Source organism: Balaenoptera musculus, chromosome 7 (genome assembly GCF_009873245.2).
Source record: "Balaenoptera musculus isolate JJ_BM4_2016_0621 chromosome 7, mBalMus1.pri.v3, whole genome shotgun sequence".
Lineage (NCBI taxonomy): Eukaryota > Metazoa > Chordata > Mammalia > Artiodactyla > Balaenopteridae > Balaenoptera > Balaenoptera musculus.
In genome coordinates, this window is record NC_045791.1 from 11,554,676 (window position 1) to 11,573,416 (window position 18,741).

The window sequence follows — 18,741 nt, forward strand, 5'->3', positions numbered from 1 at the left end:
TCTCGTTACCTAAAGCCGTTTTAAGTACTTGGAACCAGGGAGCGTCACATTGCATTTATAAAAGTGTCCATGACCGGGTCCCCCTCGCGTTCTGGGTGTAGTTCTTGTTGGTTTGACTCCATCTTCCCTGAGTCTCCCAGTCTGGCAAGTCGGGCTCTTTAATTTCCATTTTATTCATTTCATTAACGCGACTGAGAGTCAGCCAGCTGGGCCGGAGTCACCAAGGCCGGGAGCTGGGAGGTGACGCTCCACCAGACGTCCGCGGTTCTCAGTTTTCCTCAGGCCACGGCCGCCGCCGGTCACAGGGGCTGGTGGCGGGGGGCGGGGGGGGGGTCCCCTCCCTGACAGCGTCCCGGGTGCATAGCCGTGACAGGAGGCCGCGTGTTTTCCAGGTGTTACTGGGGTTTCCACAGTCACTTCAGCAGGGAGGCGGAGCACCTGTACCACAACCTGGAGCCCTCCTACCAGAGGGCTCTGCAGAGCCACCTGAAGAGCTCGGACAGCGTGGTGTCGCTGCCCCAGTCGGACCGCTCGTCCTCCAGCTCGCAGGAGAGTCTCAAGTAAGGGCTGCGGCTGTGGAACGTGGGCTGCGCGAGCACGCAGACTCTCCCTGTGCTTTGGTCCGTCTGCGTGCCGTTGCCATTCCCCCTTAATTCAGGTGGAGGCTGGTGCTGGGGAAGATGCTGTGGGGAGGTGAGAAACGAGTGGCCTGGTCCCTGGTCCCTGGTCCCTGGTCCCTGCGGCAGGTAGTTTGTACTTCAATTTACGTGGCAGTCCTGGAACACAGTTTTGGAGTAACACAAGCGAATTGTTCAGGGTGTCTTCTAAGACAACAGAAGCGTTAACTTGGAGACAGCTTTGGAAAGGGAGGGCTTTCAGACCCTGGGACTGAACGTGCTACCATCTTCTCTCGGTACCTCTGATCCCTGTTGCTGTTTAAGACTTCCCTCTGTGTGTTTGAAAGGTAGTCCAAAATAGAATGCTAGAACTTTTCCGAAATCGGGGGTTTATAAGATTGTGGTCCAAGGTACCTGTAGAATTGTGAGAAGCCTGAAGCAGTCCTTTATTATCGTCATCTCGTGCTGTAGATTGTGCTTGTATCAATGCAGATACAGTGCACCTTTGATAATAGACAGACGTGTCCCTTTATTTCCAGTCGGCCGCTCTCCGCCAAGAGAAGCCCTACTGGCAGTGCCACCTCCAGAGGTAAGGCGGGCGCCGCGGAGGAGGCCCTGAGCCTGGGGCCGGCTGAGCAGCGGCGGGAAGGGTCTGCGGAGGGCCCGCCGTGCCCTGCGCTCCCACTGGGCCGGCAGACCTGTCCTCGCCCACAGAGCTGCCGCGGGGGCGCCCCTGTGCTCCGAGCACTCGCCGGGGGAGCGGGGGCCGCTCAGGATGCTCCCAGCGGCGGGCAGCCGGCGGCTGTGGGAGGACAGGAGGGCACGTTCCCGAGAGGGGGAGCGTCCAGCTGGGGGTGCGCCTTCCTGCCACCCCGGCCAGACACGATCACGTTTTCATTACTTCGCTGCTCACGTGAACCGGAAACGAGGTCCATTTCTGTGGGGTTTATGGTCTCTGATGATGGGGGCGTGCGGAGCTGCGGCCACTTGTCATTTCCTGCAGCATCGGCTGAGCTGTGTCCAGCGAGCAGGGGACACTGTCGGCCGGTGCTGTGTGCTCCAGCCTTTGTCAGAGCTTGACGTCTGTTCTCAGGAGAAGTAGGGCATGCGTCAGCGATGCACGTCTCACATTCTCGCGTGGCCCTTACCGTCGTTGCTAAGGTTCCCTCCTCCCCCTGCAGCTTCCACAGTCAGCAGCAAATCCGTGTCCACCACGGGGTCCCTGCAGCGCTCTCGAAGCGACATAGACGTGAACGCAGCTGCCAGCGCCAAATCCAAGGTCCCCTCGGCTCCCGGTGCAGCGCCCTTCAGCTCCGCGGCGGCCTTGCCTCCGGGCTCGTACGCCTCCTTAGGTAACCAGCCCCGTGACCCTTCCCCCGAGTCTGCCGTTTGCGATGACCCTTAACCTCTGCTCAAATCCATCCATGTAGCAAATTACCAGGAACTGGAGTTGAGGCGGTTGCAGGGCTGGCCTTTCAGAGTAAGTGCGTCTGTGCGCTGACCTGTGCTCTGACCTCCGCGCTGGCCTCTGGTTTACAGCCCCCCTTTGGTGGGTGTCCCCGTTTCTGGGGCGTCACTCTGGTCGGGGGACGCATCCCTCAGCGCCGCGTGCCCCTTCCCGGCTGCCCAGCCTCCTCCTGTGTGGCCAGAGCTGGGTTTCCCCCCCTCCTGACCTGGGTGGAGAGCCTGAAGGGGGGGCTCCGGAGGAGCGGGAGGGACTCAGCAACCAGCACCCCTGTTGTACAGAAGGGTGTCGTCCTTCCCTGTGTCACCTTGGGATGAGCGGGTACCTACTCCGATGAAAGCCCGAAAGAGTAAAAAGATTATTTTCAAAAGAATATCTGACAGAGTGCTAGGTCAGTTTTTCAGCAGACACTGCATGTCTACTGTGGGTAAGGCTGATAGTTTATTTGAGTTTGTTTTTGTGAAAGCAGAGTTGTTCAAAGCCAAAGTCTGGAGACCTCGCTGGATCCATTTTATTTTGGATTTTAAGGAAACGATACAATTCAAATTTCATGAAACATCGAGACTTATTACTTATGTGGTTTACAAACTAATTCCAAAGTCAGTCCTACAGCTAATATTCTGAAAGCACGGAAGCAGAGCAAGAGAACACCGAGAGGAGGTTACCAGGCCCGACCTTGAGTCACTCGGTGACCTTGACCAGGCCGTGTTTCCTCTACCCATAAATGAGTTGTAATAATAGCCACCTAATTCAGACACGGGGTAGGGACAAGTGACATTATATAAAAGTCCTTTGTCAACCATTATCCTATACGGCGAAGGAAACTGCGGTTGTGATAGGAACGTTATTAGTTTAAAAGGTAAGGTGTATGTTGTGGGACATTGTTAAGTCAGTCTTGTTTTCTCTACAGAAATGCCTCATTGAGACTGGGAAGATGCCCAATAAGGGCTCTCCTTTTCTCTTGTTTATTTAACTCTTACAAGATCACGTAGGTGTGTTTAGGATCCCGTGTTGGTGTGTGCTTATCAACAGAGAAGTCAGGTGGGAAGGCTTTCTGTTCATTTCAGTTCCGTTTGATCCACCTTGAGAATCTGTAGTTAGTGTTTGTTTCACTGCTTGAAAACCTGAGTAAAGTGACAGCAGTCCTTGTTTTTCGGTGCATAGTTGAGCTATTCTAATATGGACCCTGTGGACTCTGCTTGGTGCTAGTCAGAGCACTCGGGTCTTCTGGTCTGATGACACAGAACTGACCTTTCAGAAGCGCTGATGATAAATTTTCAGCCCCGTGTTACCTCTTCGAATGACAAGACTGGAGTATTCCCCATTCTCCCAGCATTTTCTGAGAGCTCGACCTCTGCTTTCCTCATGTCCAAATCAGCAAGAACCAAAGAAATCAGCCCCCCAAATATAACACAATCCTTCGGAGGAGCAGTTACAGGTACTACCGAGGTTGACACGTTACGTCTGTGAGGAGGGTAGCGTTAACGCTGATGATCCTTCTCTAGGTTTCTAGAGTCCAGACGCATGAGGGGAGACACGGAGCCCCTAGGCCCTGGCTCAGGTACCGAGCCGCGCGGCCTCGCCGCTCGCCGTGTGGCTGGGACAGGCCTTCTGCAGCCACAGCTTCTCGGAGCTGCTCACTGGCTGCCCCTGTCCTTTGGGCGTCCTTGAGTTCCCCGCCCGCCCTTACCGTGCTGGTGCTTTGTTCCAGAAGACAGGGGACCCTTCAGAGGGTGAGGCTGGGCCACGTCAGAAACACAGTCAGGCTGTCAGCTGAGGCGCGGCCCTGGGCTGCCCTTCCGTGTTTTGTCCTCTGCAGGCAGAAGCACATTCCCCTAAGCTGATTTCGGTAGAAGGGGCACTTAACTCGCTTCCGACTCTGCTTTGCTGTTGAACTTGTTTCCCTTTTAATTTTATTTTAAACTGTACTTTTGCTTCTTTAGTAGCCAGTAATAACATTCTGCTTTTTAATTTTTTTGATGCGACTAACTGTTCCCTGTTGTCCCTTCCCTTGTTTTTTAATTTGCTTAAAGATGGCACTGCCACCAAAGCGGAGGGTAAGCGGTTTGTCTCTGTGGCCGAGCTGTGTCTCCCTCTCACTGGTCCTCTGTCCCCACGAGTGTTGCCTGGCGCCCCCGCCCTCCCCGGGGTCCCTGCATGACACGTTGCACGCACATCCCTCCACTCTTCTTCACCCTGTTTCCACTGGGTTTTGCCTTCCCCCAACCTGAGCTCTCCTCTCCTTTCTTGTGTGGTCGTTGTGCTTGTGAATTTGGGCCCTGAGTATGCTGTACGTGGCGTCGCTCTGAGCCCACGCTGGGAGGGGGGTCGCGTGACCTCGTGGGTCCCAGCTTCTGTCACCCCGGAAGCACCACCTCAGCTTCCGTTTCCTCCTCCTCACTTTGTGCTTTTGTGGGCCTCTCAGGATTTGCCTTTCCTCTTTCAAACATAAATTTAAGTGTCAATCGTCAATTCAGGTTCAAAGCTGGTGAAGGTTTTCCAGCAGGTAATTTCTAGACGTTAAAAAAATTTTTTCCTCTCCCCTAAAACTGCTGAATTGTATGATACCATTTCTGTTTGTCTCACTGACGCATACCCCATTCATTCATATACTTTGGTTCATCCACTCAGCAACCTTGTCCTCTGTGACACATGGGGATATAGCTGGTGGAAGAAATACACGAACCCTCCTCCACTTTGTTTTCTTTTTGTCTCATTCTCAAGAGGCTCTTTGTGATGTTTCATTCTTTTGAATTTTAGATGGAGCTATTCTCATTGGTACAGGTCTTTGATTAGAACATGGTAGGCAAGATCGACCTTGCAAAGTCTCTAGATAGTAAGCATGATGTTTCAAATAATTGAAATTTAGAGTTAACCTCGTCTGCTTAAGGGAATGGCTTAGACCCACGAACCCTCAGGTTGATTTAACAATTAGGAACTGCTAGGTAACTTTCCTGTGTTATTTAGCCACTCTAAAAGGCCAGCCGGCAGAGTAGACTGGGTTTTATCTCGAGATGTGCACTACTTCCTGAGGGACTCGCAAAGGAAAAATCGGAACGGAACTTTTAAAAAAGACGAGCATAGTCTCAAGATCAGTGTTCTTTTCTGTGTAAAAAAAAAAGAAAAAAAAGACCAGCGTTCTTCAAACTCATCTCATCGTAAAAATCGCCTGGGTGCTTGCTGCAGGGGCAAAGTCCTAGGCCCTGCGCCCCGAAAATGCTGGTTAGGTTTGGAAGGAGCAGGGCACTCTGAACTTTCACCAAGCCCCGCTGGTGGTTCTTGGGGTTGGATAAGTTTTTGAAATGAAAAGCTTCCAAAATGAAAAATGGACAGAAGGCCTATGTCACGACGAGGGCGTCATCTGTGATAGGAGACTGAGGCTGGGTGTGACTTTCTTCTTTTTTTTTCGTTGATATGAGTCATTTTATATTTCTCCTTCCCCAAGAAACCATCCTGAGTATTTGCTCAGCCTAGACGGATGGGGAGTGGAGGGCGGAATACAATAATGTATTGTGTCTCATATCGGATGAAAAGTGAAGAAGTCATGTGGGAAGTTATACATCTTTTGCAGAATGCCCTGCTTGATTTCGTATACCTATATAACAATGAAAATCAGCCTGTTATTCCATGCAGCAGTGGGGATTTTGAACTTTTTTTTTCCTTCTTTCTATGAGTTTTCTTTTACCTGTCCAGAGCAAGGTCAGAAGGTTGCTTACTTAGTTGTTGTGCAAGAGGCTGAGGATGAGAAGAAGTCTCTTTCTGCTTCTCCTTCTTGAGGGAAAGTGGAGGGTGATCTGTGGGCCCTTAATCGTGTAGAGTTCAGAATCAGCCAGAAGAGAACCTTATCGGGGCAGCCCCGTGCGCCTTGGCCTCCGTCCCAGGGCCGTCCAGGCCATCACAGAACTGGCCGCTCAGAGCCTCCAGCCTTGTGTGATGACGAGACAGAATACAGAGGCCCCGGGAGGCCTGTGAACTGGAGCCCCTCTAGGCCGTCATTTCTGTTTGTTTCAGCTCCGAAACTTAGCAGGGCTGCTTAGAAAAGCTACACATGCAGCGAGTATCACTTAGCATCTTGTCATGAGTTTCCTGTCTGAATTTTAGGGATCATTATGGGCCTTTTGAAGATTTGTTAATAAAGTCTGTTGAATATTCTACTGTCTAGCTCCGGAGGCAAGCGCTAGGCACTTGCATCACGAGGCAAAGATATGACTTTGAATCAGTGGTTGGATGCTCTAAATTCAAAATTCAGGCAATACATTTGAAACCTGGCAACTCCCTTGTTATCGTAATTGAGAAAAATAAATAGTCTTTGGGAGTTACCTATCTCACACACCAAGTAGCCACTCTAATGTTTATGACTAATCAGAAAAATATTTTTTGTGAAGAACTCAAAGCTCAACTTTTGGACGAAAGTTTATTTCCAGGTTATCTGTCAGTGTGTTATTATGTTCAGAGATTTGGGGGATTTGGAAGAAGAAAGCATTGATAGTGTCTGTTATGGTGCTCGTGAGAGAGTTTATTATGATTACTCTTGACCCTTGAACAACATGGGTTTGAAGCGCGTGGGCCCACTATAGGCAGATTGTTTTCAGTAAACTTACAGAACTGCACAGTCTGTGCAGGGCAGCTGTGGGACTCGAGCGTCTGTGGACTCGAGCATCCCCGGCCAGCCCTGGAACCAGTCTCTGCGGGTACCAGGGGCGGCTGCAGATACTCCAGTTGTGTGGAAACGAATGACTCGCATCTTCTCATCTCAGGCTTTTTTTTTTTTTTTTTTTTTTTTTTTCTTCTTTTAAATTTAGCTGCTGGGTTTAGGAAATGTATTATTCGTGTTTTTTCCCCCAAAATAAATAATTTTAAATGAAGAGTTAAAATACTAGAGTGACCTGTTGGTACCAGCAACTTAGTGATGGGTTCAGAGCATAGGTAATCGTATGTTACTAAGTGTAGTCAAAGGCCATGCTTAACTACTGGTGATTTTAATTAAGATTACACAATAAAAACTGTGTAGCCTTGTCTGCTCTTCTGGAAAAGGAACTTAGATTTAGTTCTCTTTTACTGGGAAATAAAACATTTGGTATTGCTGTATGTCTGTCGAAGAACTCTGAATTTTAAGTAGTTGGCCTTTTTACACAATGAAAAAATATGTATGTATATAGAAATAGAAGTTTTAAACTTCTTTTACTTTTATCTTTAAAAAATATGAGTAAAGTTATGGAGCGGTGGGCGGTACTTGTAGGTAGCAAAATTTACAGGTGATCAACTTTCCAAATTTTGTTGCTTTCAAAAATGCCACGTGCGACTAGAGAGGTTGGGCTTTTTGTGCCCCAGACAGTGGGTGTAAAAGCAGGTTCCTGGACCCAAACGTCCCAACTGGAGAGTGAGATTTACCTGGAGACCTTTTCATTCTCACGCCTCAAAATGGAGACAAAGACCCGAGTGGGGAGAGGCTGTCGAATGATGTATAACTGTCTTAGGCTAAACTGGATGCGGGAAAACCATGCTTCCAGGTTAAACCAGTTCACAGGTTTAGTTTCCCGTCCTGAGGGCTTTTCTAGAAGAATGGCAGTGTGACTGGCTATTATCAACAGGCCACGAGATACGGATGTTCTGTCTTTCTTCCACAGAAGTCCAGGGCTGCACTGCTCTTACAGGTCTCTGTTGTCCTCTGGGTCTGCTTTTCTCTGGGTGTGTGTGTTTGTTGATGCGCCTCTTGTCTCTCCCTCCAGAATTTTTTTTCTGCTGTAGCATTCCCTAATACCCCATTTCCATGTCTTTTACTTACGCTGGCTTTTTTTCTTTTTTTCACATCTTCTTTCTGTCCCTGTCAAAACACGGTATGAATGAATATGTCATTAACAGGTCATAGGGTAGAACTGAAGTATATTTTTACTGTTTGTTGCATTTATTGAGCAGGCTTTCTTTTTCCTAAAGACCACAGAGTATTTTATATCATGTCTTTAAGACATATACAGGCACTTGTAGTAATATTGCCAAATTAATAGGATGACTAAAACAAACCAGACCTCTTCCAATAAAGGAAATATACATCTGAGTACAATACGACAGAGGCCCTTTAAACCCCCAAAAACGGACTTTAAGGGTGCTCTGAGGTTACTCATGTTAAGTCCCTAGGTGAGAGTTAAGAGTTGGCACGAAGCCAGCCAGCATTGTAAAAGTGCTGTATATCCATGAAAAGGTGGGCCTGGGGAGAAAAACCTTTGAAGATATCAAATTGACATGATCTCTCTCTTGACTTTGTCCCAGGCAAAGGAAAACCAGCCTCCCCTAATTTGTAACTAAACTCCCTTGTCACACAAGTTGTGCTTTCAGTTTCTGTTATCTGTGGTATCTGGGAAACCCCAAACTGATGAATAAGTGGTCTGCGTTTACAGCCTCCACGGGAACAAACATTGAACTTCTGCAGAGGAAGGCACTGTCAAATCTGGTTTCTCAAGGTCCCCACAGATGAAAATACGGCAAATACGAGCTCCTAGTCCAAAATTACATCCATGATGAGTGAGAAACAGCAGAGAAAAAGAATAAAAACATAATTAATCCTTCGGGACGTGAGGGTCTTTTATGTAATATGAAATTGCTATATTTAAATGTTTAAAAGAAACAAGAAACTTGTAATTTTAGCAGCATGTAGAATTTAGTAGTCTGAGTGATCCTCCCAATTGAGAACAGATCACCCATCTGGAATAAAAGCAGTAAAGCCACTCATCTGCAGACTTAAGCAAAAGCAGAAACCCTGGGAGGTGAGGGCCAGAGCTGGTTTGCATCCTGAGGTTTTTGGCAGAATCCTGGAGACCTGGGGCATTTGCTCAAGACGTGGAGTGACAGGAAGTCACTGCATCCTCACTGGTGAACAAGAGGTTGACTCTACTGAAGAGAAGAGGACAAGAGGGAGTCCTCCCATTTTAATCTTAAGTACTGGGTGGAGCAGGGAAAGTAATCTTCCCTGAGAAGTTGCCGCCATAAATTGGGCCTTCGTGCAGGTTTCTGGTCAGAATTCATGCTACCTTGGTGGTCTGAGAAACCCAAGCAGGTAAATCATGTTAAAGTGGCTGTGGATTGCTTGATTGCTTGTATCCACAGGACGCTAGCAGAAGCAAACATAGGTCCTCATTGGAAGAACTCACCTTCAATCTAGGTCTTAAAGAATTCCCATAAAGTTCCAAGAAAAGAAACCATTTTGTTGTCTTAATGTTTAAAGAAATAAAAAGAAAAATTCGGAAAGACAAGCAGGGGAGTAAGGAACTATAAAGAATGACCAAGCAGGCTTTGAAAAAGAACAAATGGGTCTTCTAGAAATGAAAATATAATAAGTTATTAAAATTTAAAACTCGGTGGGTTAATTGAGCTGCAGAACCGATGAAACTGAAGAGTGAACTCACGAATTCAAGGTAAGAAAACATCGTCCAGAGTTAATGTGCAGAAAGGACGGAGTTAGAAAACAGGATGGGGTGTTACGTCCCACAGGAAGTAGTGAAGAAATTCAACCTATCTAATTGAGTTTTAAGAAGAAAGACTGGGGCAGAGACAGTATTTGAAGAGGAAGTGGTTGGGAATCTTCACGATTGTTGAAGGACACTGAACCGCAGATGCAGAAAACCCGGTACATCCCAAGCAAGACAAAAAGAAAAATCCATAGTGAAACACATCATGGCGAAACTGCAGAACACCAAAGATTAAAAAAATATATATATTAGAAATAGCCAGAGGGAAGAAGAGACTACCCACAAAGGAAAGGCAGAGTTTAAATACAACTGGGGACCCTGGAATCAGATCAATGGAGCATATCAATGTCCATGTCCTGTTTCTGACTTTCTACAATAGTTTTGTAAGATGTTACCATTGAGCGAAACTGGGTAAAGAGCACACGGGATCTCTGTGTATTATATCTTACAGTCAAATCTGAGTCTACAATTATCTCAGAATAAAAAGTTTAAAAAAGGGGTCTAGAAGTTGTGCTTGTAATAATAATATTTTAATCTGTAAGATTGTTACCTTAGAGATAGCAAAGCGTATCTTAAAAAAAATTAAGACAAAAGGAGGAAACAAAGGAAGATAAAAGGAGAATGAGAAATCAAGACAAATAAAAAGCGTGCCTATAAGTGGTAAGAACAAGCTCAAATGAACTGAACTTTCCAGTTAAAATAGAAAGATTATTAGACTTAAACTTTTAAAAAAGATCTAGCAATATGATACTTAAAGAGATTAAGCCTTTAAGGCTACAGATAGAGTAAAAGACAAAGGATGAGAAATTCATAGTAAAAGAAAGTTGTTGAAGGTTTGTTAATAACAGACCCGAAAAAGGCAAAAAGAGGATTTCTATGTAATAAAAGATTCAATAAATCACTAAGATGCAATAGACCTAAATTTTTATGGATCTAATAAAAACAGCCTCAAGATATACAAAAAAGTATTTGCAAATTAATATTTATAGTGGGTGGTATGTAAAAATACAAATTTTGAATAACTAATATATAATATAGTTCCAAACTCAGAAAATATAAAGAGGTACGCAGTTTCCCCCCATCTTTGTCCTTCATTTGTCTAGTTACCACCTCTTTCCTTCAACCCCAGTGTGTTAGTGCTTTTAGTTTCATTTTTATCCATAGTTTCTTTGCATAAGGAAGTAATATAAGGAATTCCCTGGTGGTCCAGTGGTTAGCACTCCATGCTTTCACTGCCAGGGGCCCAGGTTCAATCCCTGGTCGGGGATCTAAGATTCCACAAGCCGTGCGGCGCAGCAGGAAAAAAACAGACAAAAAAAAGAAATAATATAAAAATCATACTTCTCCCTTTTTTAAAACATGAAAGGTAGCATATTTACATACACTATTCTGCACCTTCATTATTTTCACTTAATTATAGCTTAAGATTCTTCCATGTTAGGTTGCAGAACCTCTTCGCTCATTAATACTGCTGTACATTCCCCTATGTAGATTAACCTGAACCAACCAAACCCATATTGATAGACATTTGGATTGTTTTCAGAGTTTTGCTGTTACAAACAGTGCTGCCATGAATTACCTTTTAGATACATCATTTTGCATGGACACAAGGATATTGGGAGGATAAATTACCCAAAGTGGAATTGTTGGATTAAAAAGTGCATGCATTTGTAATTGTGATAGATAATTGCCAAATAGCCCTCTGTCGGGACTGTATTAATTTTAACTCCCACAAACAATGAATGAGAGTGCCTGTTTGCCTACATGCCAGACTGTTAGCAAATTTTTAAGATTTCTGCCAGTCTTGTCGGTGATAAATAGCATTCTTAACGTCATTTTAATATTTTTTTCTTACTGGGAGTCTGAACACTGTTTCATACATTTAGGGGCCGTTTCTATTTCGGTTAAATATCTATTCCTAGCCTTTGACCATTCTTTATTGGGATGTGACAGTGGTATGTTGAAGCTGGCTTGAACCAGTTCATCAGATTCCAGTTGTTAAATTTTCAGGAATTTTATAAGCTGGTTTACATCATATCAATGGCCTCAAATAGGCCACGGTGGGAATATTTACACCAGGGAATTGCAAAACACCACGAGTCAGCAGGACACTCCCCCAACGCCCCCCCACCACCACCACCGCCAGTTCCCCTCTAATTGTCAAACATTTACCAGCACACTTGCTGTTGAACTTATTATTGATACCTAGGAATCTTTTATGTGATAAGGAAATTAGCACCTTATGACATGAATTGGAAATAATTTCCCCCCATTTGTCATTTTCTCGAATTTGCTCATAGTTTTCTTCCTGCCATCCTGAGATTTAAAAAAAAAAAAAAAAATTAGTCAAATTTATCAATCTTTTCTAATGGCTTTTAATTTTGTTATAGTGAGAATGGACTTTCCACTACAAGTTACAATGGAATTCTCCCATGTTTTCTTTCAGAACTTTTTTTTTTTGGCCGCACTACGCGGCATGTTGGATCCTAGTTCCCCAGCCAGGGATTGAACCCGTCCTCCCTGCAGTGGAAGCGCGGAGTCCTAACCAGTGGACCGCCAGGGAAGTTACCTAAAACTTTGATGGTTTCATATTTGACATTTTAATCTTAGGTCCATTTGCTGCTTTTCTTGGTGTAAAGTGTGAAGTATAGATCCAACTTATTTTTCCAAAGCAGAACATTAGCAAATGAGATCCTATAATCCATTTTTTCAAAAGCAACATATTATGTTGAACTACATATTAATCCTTGTGGAATGAAGCAAAAGCAGTGCTTAGAGGGAAGTTCATAGCCCTAAGTTTATATTAGAGGAGAGACTGAATTAGTTTGTTTCCAGTGTGTTAGTGGAAGAACAGAATAAATCCAAAGAAAAGGAGGGAGGAAGTAACAAAGATAAGAGTTAAAGTTAATGAAGTAGGAATTAAACATTCGTTTTAGAAGATTAAGGAATACAAAATGTGATTCGTTGAAAATACTAATAAAATAGGCAAACTTTTGGAAAGGTCAGTTGGAGAATCGTACAGAGCATTGGCAATGATAAAGCAGGTATAAGTGTGGGTCAGTAGAGCTTTAAAGGGTAGTAGAAAACTATGACAATTTTATGTTAACAATTTTAAAACAAATTGGACGAATTTCTAGGGAAAAAACCTGTTTCTTCAAGAAGAACAAAAAACCCAAGTAGTTTTAAGACTACTCATTAAATAATTTGAATCAATACTTAAAACTCCATCCCCCCACCAAAAGCTAATTACTTAATTAAAATAGAAAAGATATCCAAAATCCCTACCATGCTCAGACGGCTATACATGCAAGTTGTGAAGCATGGGACAGTTCCCGTCTTACATAAACTCAGAGACCAGGAAGAGAGAAAGCTTCCCTCCCTGGTTTCATGTAGCTGTTGTAACCTTGGTACCAGAATCAGATGAGGTACAATACAGACATTCTGTGTATGTGACTGCGTGAGTCATGACAGCAGAGGTTGGATACTTTCAAACCTAATAGATGCAGCTCAGTACGTTTAGGAGAATAATCCTCTTATCTCAGAAGATGGAAGCAAAGCATTAAAACGTTCCAGAAACATTTTTGATAAATTCTTAGCGATTAGGAATGAGTTTTCTTCACTTGTTGAAGTATAGTTTGTGAAATTCCAGAATTATTTTTTTACATGTGGCTCAAGATAGCAAAGCCTACCTCGTGCTTCTCTTGAGCATTGTGCTGTGTGTCCAAGACAGCAGATAAAGTGATCAAAGTGTATTTGCAGGTGGTTTTCTGTTTAGAGAACACCAAATAATCTACATGTAAATTGGTAGGATTAATAAAAATTTAGCAGGATCCCTAGAGTTAAGATCAAAATATAACAGTCACATTCTTATTTGTCAACAAGTTAGACAATATAATTTAATAAACTGTATTGTGTATAATAAAAATAAGGCACCTTTGAATAAGTCTATAAAAATTGAATAAAACTTTTGGAAAAATTATAAGGCTTTATTGAAAGACGTTGAAGAAGGTGAAAAAGAGAAAACGCTAATGAATGGAAAGATCAATATCATAAAGCCACCCCCCCCCTCCGCCCCCAGATTAACCCCAAATTCCACATTGCCAGTCAGAATTTCAACACGTCTTTTTATTACATCTTCCCGTGCGCATATGCAAGAGAGCAGAGGGCTTTAGGGAAAAGTGGCTGGATTTGCCCTACCAATTAGGAAGGTAGTTTTGAAAAGCTACTCGCAACAGTGTATGTTGCACAGGATGGGCACATGGACTAATGCGGCAGGCGCCACAGTGGAGAAGACGGACCCTTGCATGTGTACAAGTACTTGTAAATGACAAAGATGGCTTTGTAGGTTAGTTAAGAAAGGGGTTAAGTAAATTTGTTTGGACCTTCGTTAGTCACACAGAAAAAGTAAAACGGATCTCTCCTTTACATCCTACAGAAAAATCACTTCCGTAAGTGAGCTCACAGATAAAATGTTGAGCCAAACAGTAAGTTTTGGAAAAATATATACTCTATGATACGATTAAAAACATTAAAAAATATAAAATAATGCCATCTATTTCTTGGTTATGCAACTATGTATATTAAAAACATAAAGAAATGCTAGGGAATGATGACCACTGGCTTTGGGATCATGTTACCAAGTGTTGGGCGGGGGAGGTGGAGGACACAGGGACATAGCAAAGAAGATTTTTTTATTTTCTTAGCTGAGAGGGTTTGGATGATCACTTAAAAAATCCTAAGAAATTAGACTCAGTTGTTTTTTCACGTTCAGTTTTCTTTGTGACTTCCTTAGCAGAGTAAAATGCCCTAGCTCACGCGTCGGCCCGCCAGGCAACCAGGCACAGGCATCTGAACCCGTGGTGGGACCTTGGACAAATTAAGTAACCCCCTTGCTTCTCTGCTTCCTCATGTGTAAAATGGGAATAATTATATGTTGGTGTGAGGATTTTGAGTGCACACATATATAGCTCATAGTATCCTATATGATATAGCTCCTAATTTTAGTCTGGATTCTAGAACTTGTAGGTCTTTCATTCAACTGCTAATGAAAGTCATTGATTCTTTCTAGTTTTCTTTCTTTCTTCCCTTTTTTTTTTTTTTTTTTAATTAAGTGCAGTGCTTTCTTTTATTGCTCCTTACCTTCCTTTCTTGAACCTTTTCAAGCCTTAGGATTTGTTTTTCCGTGTTGCCTTTCTGCAAGCTTTCTCAGTTGATGAGGTAGATGTGCTTTTGAACAGTGTAAGAAACCAGTGGGAGTTCAAATTGTTTTGTGTTTTCCCCATCAGATTGCTCTTCTGATTGAATTATGGAAGTCGGGGCATTTGTGCCCCTTTGAAAACAGAGAAGCCCTGAATTTTAAAAAGTTTAATTCCTCATCATTCTAGCCTTACCATCAGTGATTTTGTATTTATGAATCCATTTTTATTTTTATGGTTTCATGCTTTAATAATTGGAGTTAACACATTGCTTTACTTACAATGGCAAATATTCTTCATAAATGCCTATGACATTGCATTATTTTCAGGTCATTCCTCTAGGTATTCCTAATATTGATTCTTTCTATAAACGGCATCTTTTTGCAGCCTAGAAACTTGCTGGCATACATGCTTTTAAAATAGAAGTTTAATGCTACATAGCAAGACACATTTATTCTCTAGGGTGCTGTAGCTTTTGTTGATTGCTGAGTTAAGAAGGTTTTTTTGTTTTATTTTGCATTTACTCTTTTTTTTTTTTTCTATAGTAGTTTTCTGAAGATGACAGCTAATATTCTTTCCTGCTTTTGGAAATTTGACAGATATGTCGGCAATGAACAGGAGAGAGAATTTAATCTGAAAAAAAATTGTGGAAAAAACCCTCAAGTGACTATCACCTCCCCATCTGAAAATAGAATATGCTGAAACAATTGAAAGCAAAGCACCTGATGGGTTCCTGACTCCCTCTGAGGAGTTTCTGACGTGTCTGTAGAATTTGTGTGCGCACACAGGGACGCGTGTCAGGACCACACGTGGGAGACCAGCTCCCCTGGAGGTGGCTCAGCCCTTACCCCTTGCCCGAGGAGTGGTCGCGCTTAATTGGAAACATTACAGAAGCACTGTTTTTGCCATGTCCTCCAGGTCGGATCCGCACGCGACGGCAGAGCTCTGGGAGCGCCACCAATGTCACCTCCACGCCTTCCGACAGTCGGGGCCGCAGCCGCGCCAAAGTGGTCTCACAGTCCCAGCGTAAGAAGTATATTTTATGCTCTCTGCTCTCTTAGTTTTATCCAACAGCCATTCTGCAGCTGAAAATTTATAGTATTTTCATCGACTTGAGGGAAAAACACATTTCTGTGGCTCTAAGACACTGTGAATAATCTTGATGTTTGTTGGATGCTTACAAGACGGGGTATTCCAGTGTACCTGTGTCCCCTTTCCAGGCGATTTACATTTTGTATCCTTAGGCAGTAAACATTGAAATGCAGTTTCCCTCCCCTCAAGCCTCCCAAAGTGAATCGTACCTGGGCTGGGACCCATTTTGCTGTTGATGAGGGATCCTGATGTCATTCAAGAGCAGCTCAGGGGGAGATGACTTCATGCTGAGGTCTCTTCCCAGCGGCAATAAGTACATCCATTCAAAGCTGCTGCCCCCGTCACCCGCTGCGCTAACACGTCACCCTGCTCCTGTCCTCCTGCCAGTGTGGGCTCTCGCTTCGCTCGGCTGCCCTCGCTTCCATTGCTGCTTCTCTGTGTATGTTGAGTCACCTGATTTGTTAACATCAGCCATGAAAGCAGCCGTGGACAGGATGAGCGTTCTGATCTCTCTTAGGGTTCAGGCCTCTAGTGTCTCACTTCCCAGCCTCCCGGTCCGTGCACGTGGAGTGGGGCGGGGGGTCAGGGCCCTCCTGGGCAGGCGGCCATGGCGGAGGTGCTCGTCAGCTGACGGGGTCGGCCTCCTTCGTGGCCCCGGGAGCTGTGTGGCTTGTGTAGAGAGCGGCTGGTCTGAGGCCAAACCTTAGCTTCTCTCGTAGGTGTTGAGAATGCCTTCCTCAGCTCCTCCTGGATTTAGATGCTTTCCCCATGTCCCTTTGATAACTAGAGTCCTCATGTTAAAAGAAGCTTATGTCCTTTCTGAAAAGAAAGTGCAAGGTCAGACATATTGCTGTGAGACGACAGCACCCAGGCTTGTTTGTCTGACGCAGAAGCCCATGCTTTTAGTGTGTTACACAATACCACACAGCATAGGTTGTGCAGGGGTAGTCCAGAAGCTTCTGCCTGGGGAGTAGTGTGCAGGCCCTGGTTATTCTGGTGAACCCTAGTGATACCTGGAGTCACAGATAGGTATAATACTCTGGCCATGACCTCATAAATATGAGTCGGGTCTTATCGCAAGAAAAATTTTTCTTGGCCAAAAATGTTCGAGACTCAGAATATAGGTCAATACGTTGAAATTGAGTTGAATAAAAAAATGTTTTAACCCTTTAGCTGTATAGGGTTGTTTCCTTTCTTGGAGAGTGAGGGCTGAACAGTATTTTCCATTTCTTTATTTCTGCTGTTTACTGGCATTGGCTTCTGCAAGGGTCCCTGCCCCTAGCTGGGTCCTCTGCTTAAGAGCTGGTGCAAATAAAGTTCCTTCTGTAGTGGGGGATGATAGAGCTTTAATTTTTCAGTCTTATAAAAATACTGCACCTTGCCTTGGGAATCCACTTGAAAAGCTCATCAGTTTTATTTTACTCACCAAATTCCACTCAAGGGAAAGAGACAACACCAGCAAACGATCAAGCCTGGACCTTAAACTTACATATATAAATCAAATATTCTTTTAAAAATTATTTTAATAGGTAGATAGGAGCACATCTAGATAGTTTACGAATGTAGCTATACTAGCATTCATAGTTCTGGTTTAAGAGTAAGTATATTTCGTTAATATTAAATTTAGGACAGTTAACAGTTGGCGTCTTTTGGATAGTTGAGGACTTAAATATGTGAGGATTAATGTTTAAATATTGGAGAATTTGGCATGAGACGTTCAGATGAGACGACCTAGTAGCAGTTCCTTCCACTTGGTTGATGTCTCTGGAGCACCTCCTGTGTGGTGAGCACCGTGTGCAAGGGTGGAGATACACAGACGGTGAGATGCAGTCGCTTCTGCCAGGCTGCTCAGAGCCAGAGCGCAGGTGCCCCCGAAGGGCCCGGCATCTTCTCTGCATCTCGTCCGCCTGGCACTGTGCCTGGCGCATGGTAGGTTCATAAGTGTTTCATGAGCAGATCTGAAATAAATGCTAATACAGTATGATGTGTATAAAGTAAAAATAAGTATGAAAATAGGCTAGGAGGAACAAGACCTAGAAAAACAGCTCTTTTGCTAATGTGTTTGTGAACAAAGACATTTGTGCTGTGTTGCATGCTGACCTTCTGTATTGTGTTATTGTCTTTTAATCCACTTTTTGCCTGTCCTTTGGTCTGCTCTCATAATCAAGGATCCAGATCTGCTAATCCTGCTGGTGGTAAGCCATTTCTCTTCTTGCTTTTTTTTTTGTTTTTTGCATTCTCCCTCACCCCATGTTCCTTGCACAATATTAATTTCTCTCTTTATTATAAGCTTAGTTAATCTTTCTGCGTTTTTTCTGTATGTTCAAATTCTAGAGTTTGAAATGGATTTCTTTTCTCCTTTTATACAGCTTAATAGTTTATTTGTGTGCTCAAATTTTATGGGCAAAATTAATAGATCCTGAGACATGTTCTTCATGGGAACGTGTACTGATAATTTTGTAATGAATTTCACTTAAACTGTAGTTAAATCATTATAAAGTACTAATTTTTGTAAGTAGTCATCTTAGTGATTTATTTGAATGATGGAGGGGTGTGTGTGTGTGTGTGTGTGTGTGTTTAATTTCCAGGTAAGTGTTATTTTGAAGGTTTTTCCCTCTGGGTCATTCTGTTCTGCTACATGATAACGAACACTTGATATTTGCGAATTTTATTGTCTTCTCTGCTTAAGGAGATGATCTAAGTTAATGACTGCCATTTGGGTGTATTGGTACGATCCTTAAAATTTTGCTGCTTTCTTTAAGAAAGAATTTTATTTTACAAGAAATGGTTATATAGGTATCTAGTCACTTAGCCATTTATAAAAATTACTAACCATATTATGATTTTAATTTCTAATTTATTGCATTCACATCAGGGAATGTTTTCTACATAATTTCTACCTTTGTAAA

At 43.6% G+C, this 18,741-nt stretch overlaps 1 protein-coding gene across 11 annotated transcripts in view; it reads left to right on the top strand.

The window, feature by feature from the left end:
- The window catches only part of CLASP1 (cytoplasmic linker associated protein 1), a 263,250-nt gene that overhangs the window by 160,374 nt on the left and 84,135 nt on the right, over positions 1 to 18,741 (top strand). For 5 of the 11 annotated variants that reach the window (XM_036857232.1, XM_036857241.1, XM_036857242.1 and 2 more), the window contains exons 17-20: positions 393 to 560; positions 1,157 to 1,206; positions 1,799 to 1,969; positions 15,659 to 15,766. In XM_036857232.1, coding sequence (XP_036713127.1) covers positions 393 to 560; positions 1,157 to 1,206; positions 1,799 to 1,969; positions 15,659 to 15,766 — 497 coding nt within the window. Of the gene's footprint in view, positions 1 to 392; positions 561 to 1,156; positions 1,207 to 1,798; positions 1,970 to 4,115; positions 4,140 to 15,658; positions 15,767 to 18,000; positions 18,028 to 18,741 lie in introns of all 11 variants that reach the window. The other 6 variants (XM_036857233.1, XM_036857234.1, XM_036857237.1 and 3 more) reach the window with 2 other exon arrangements.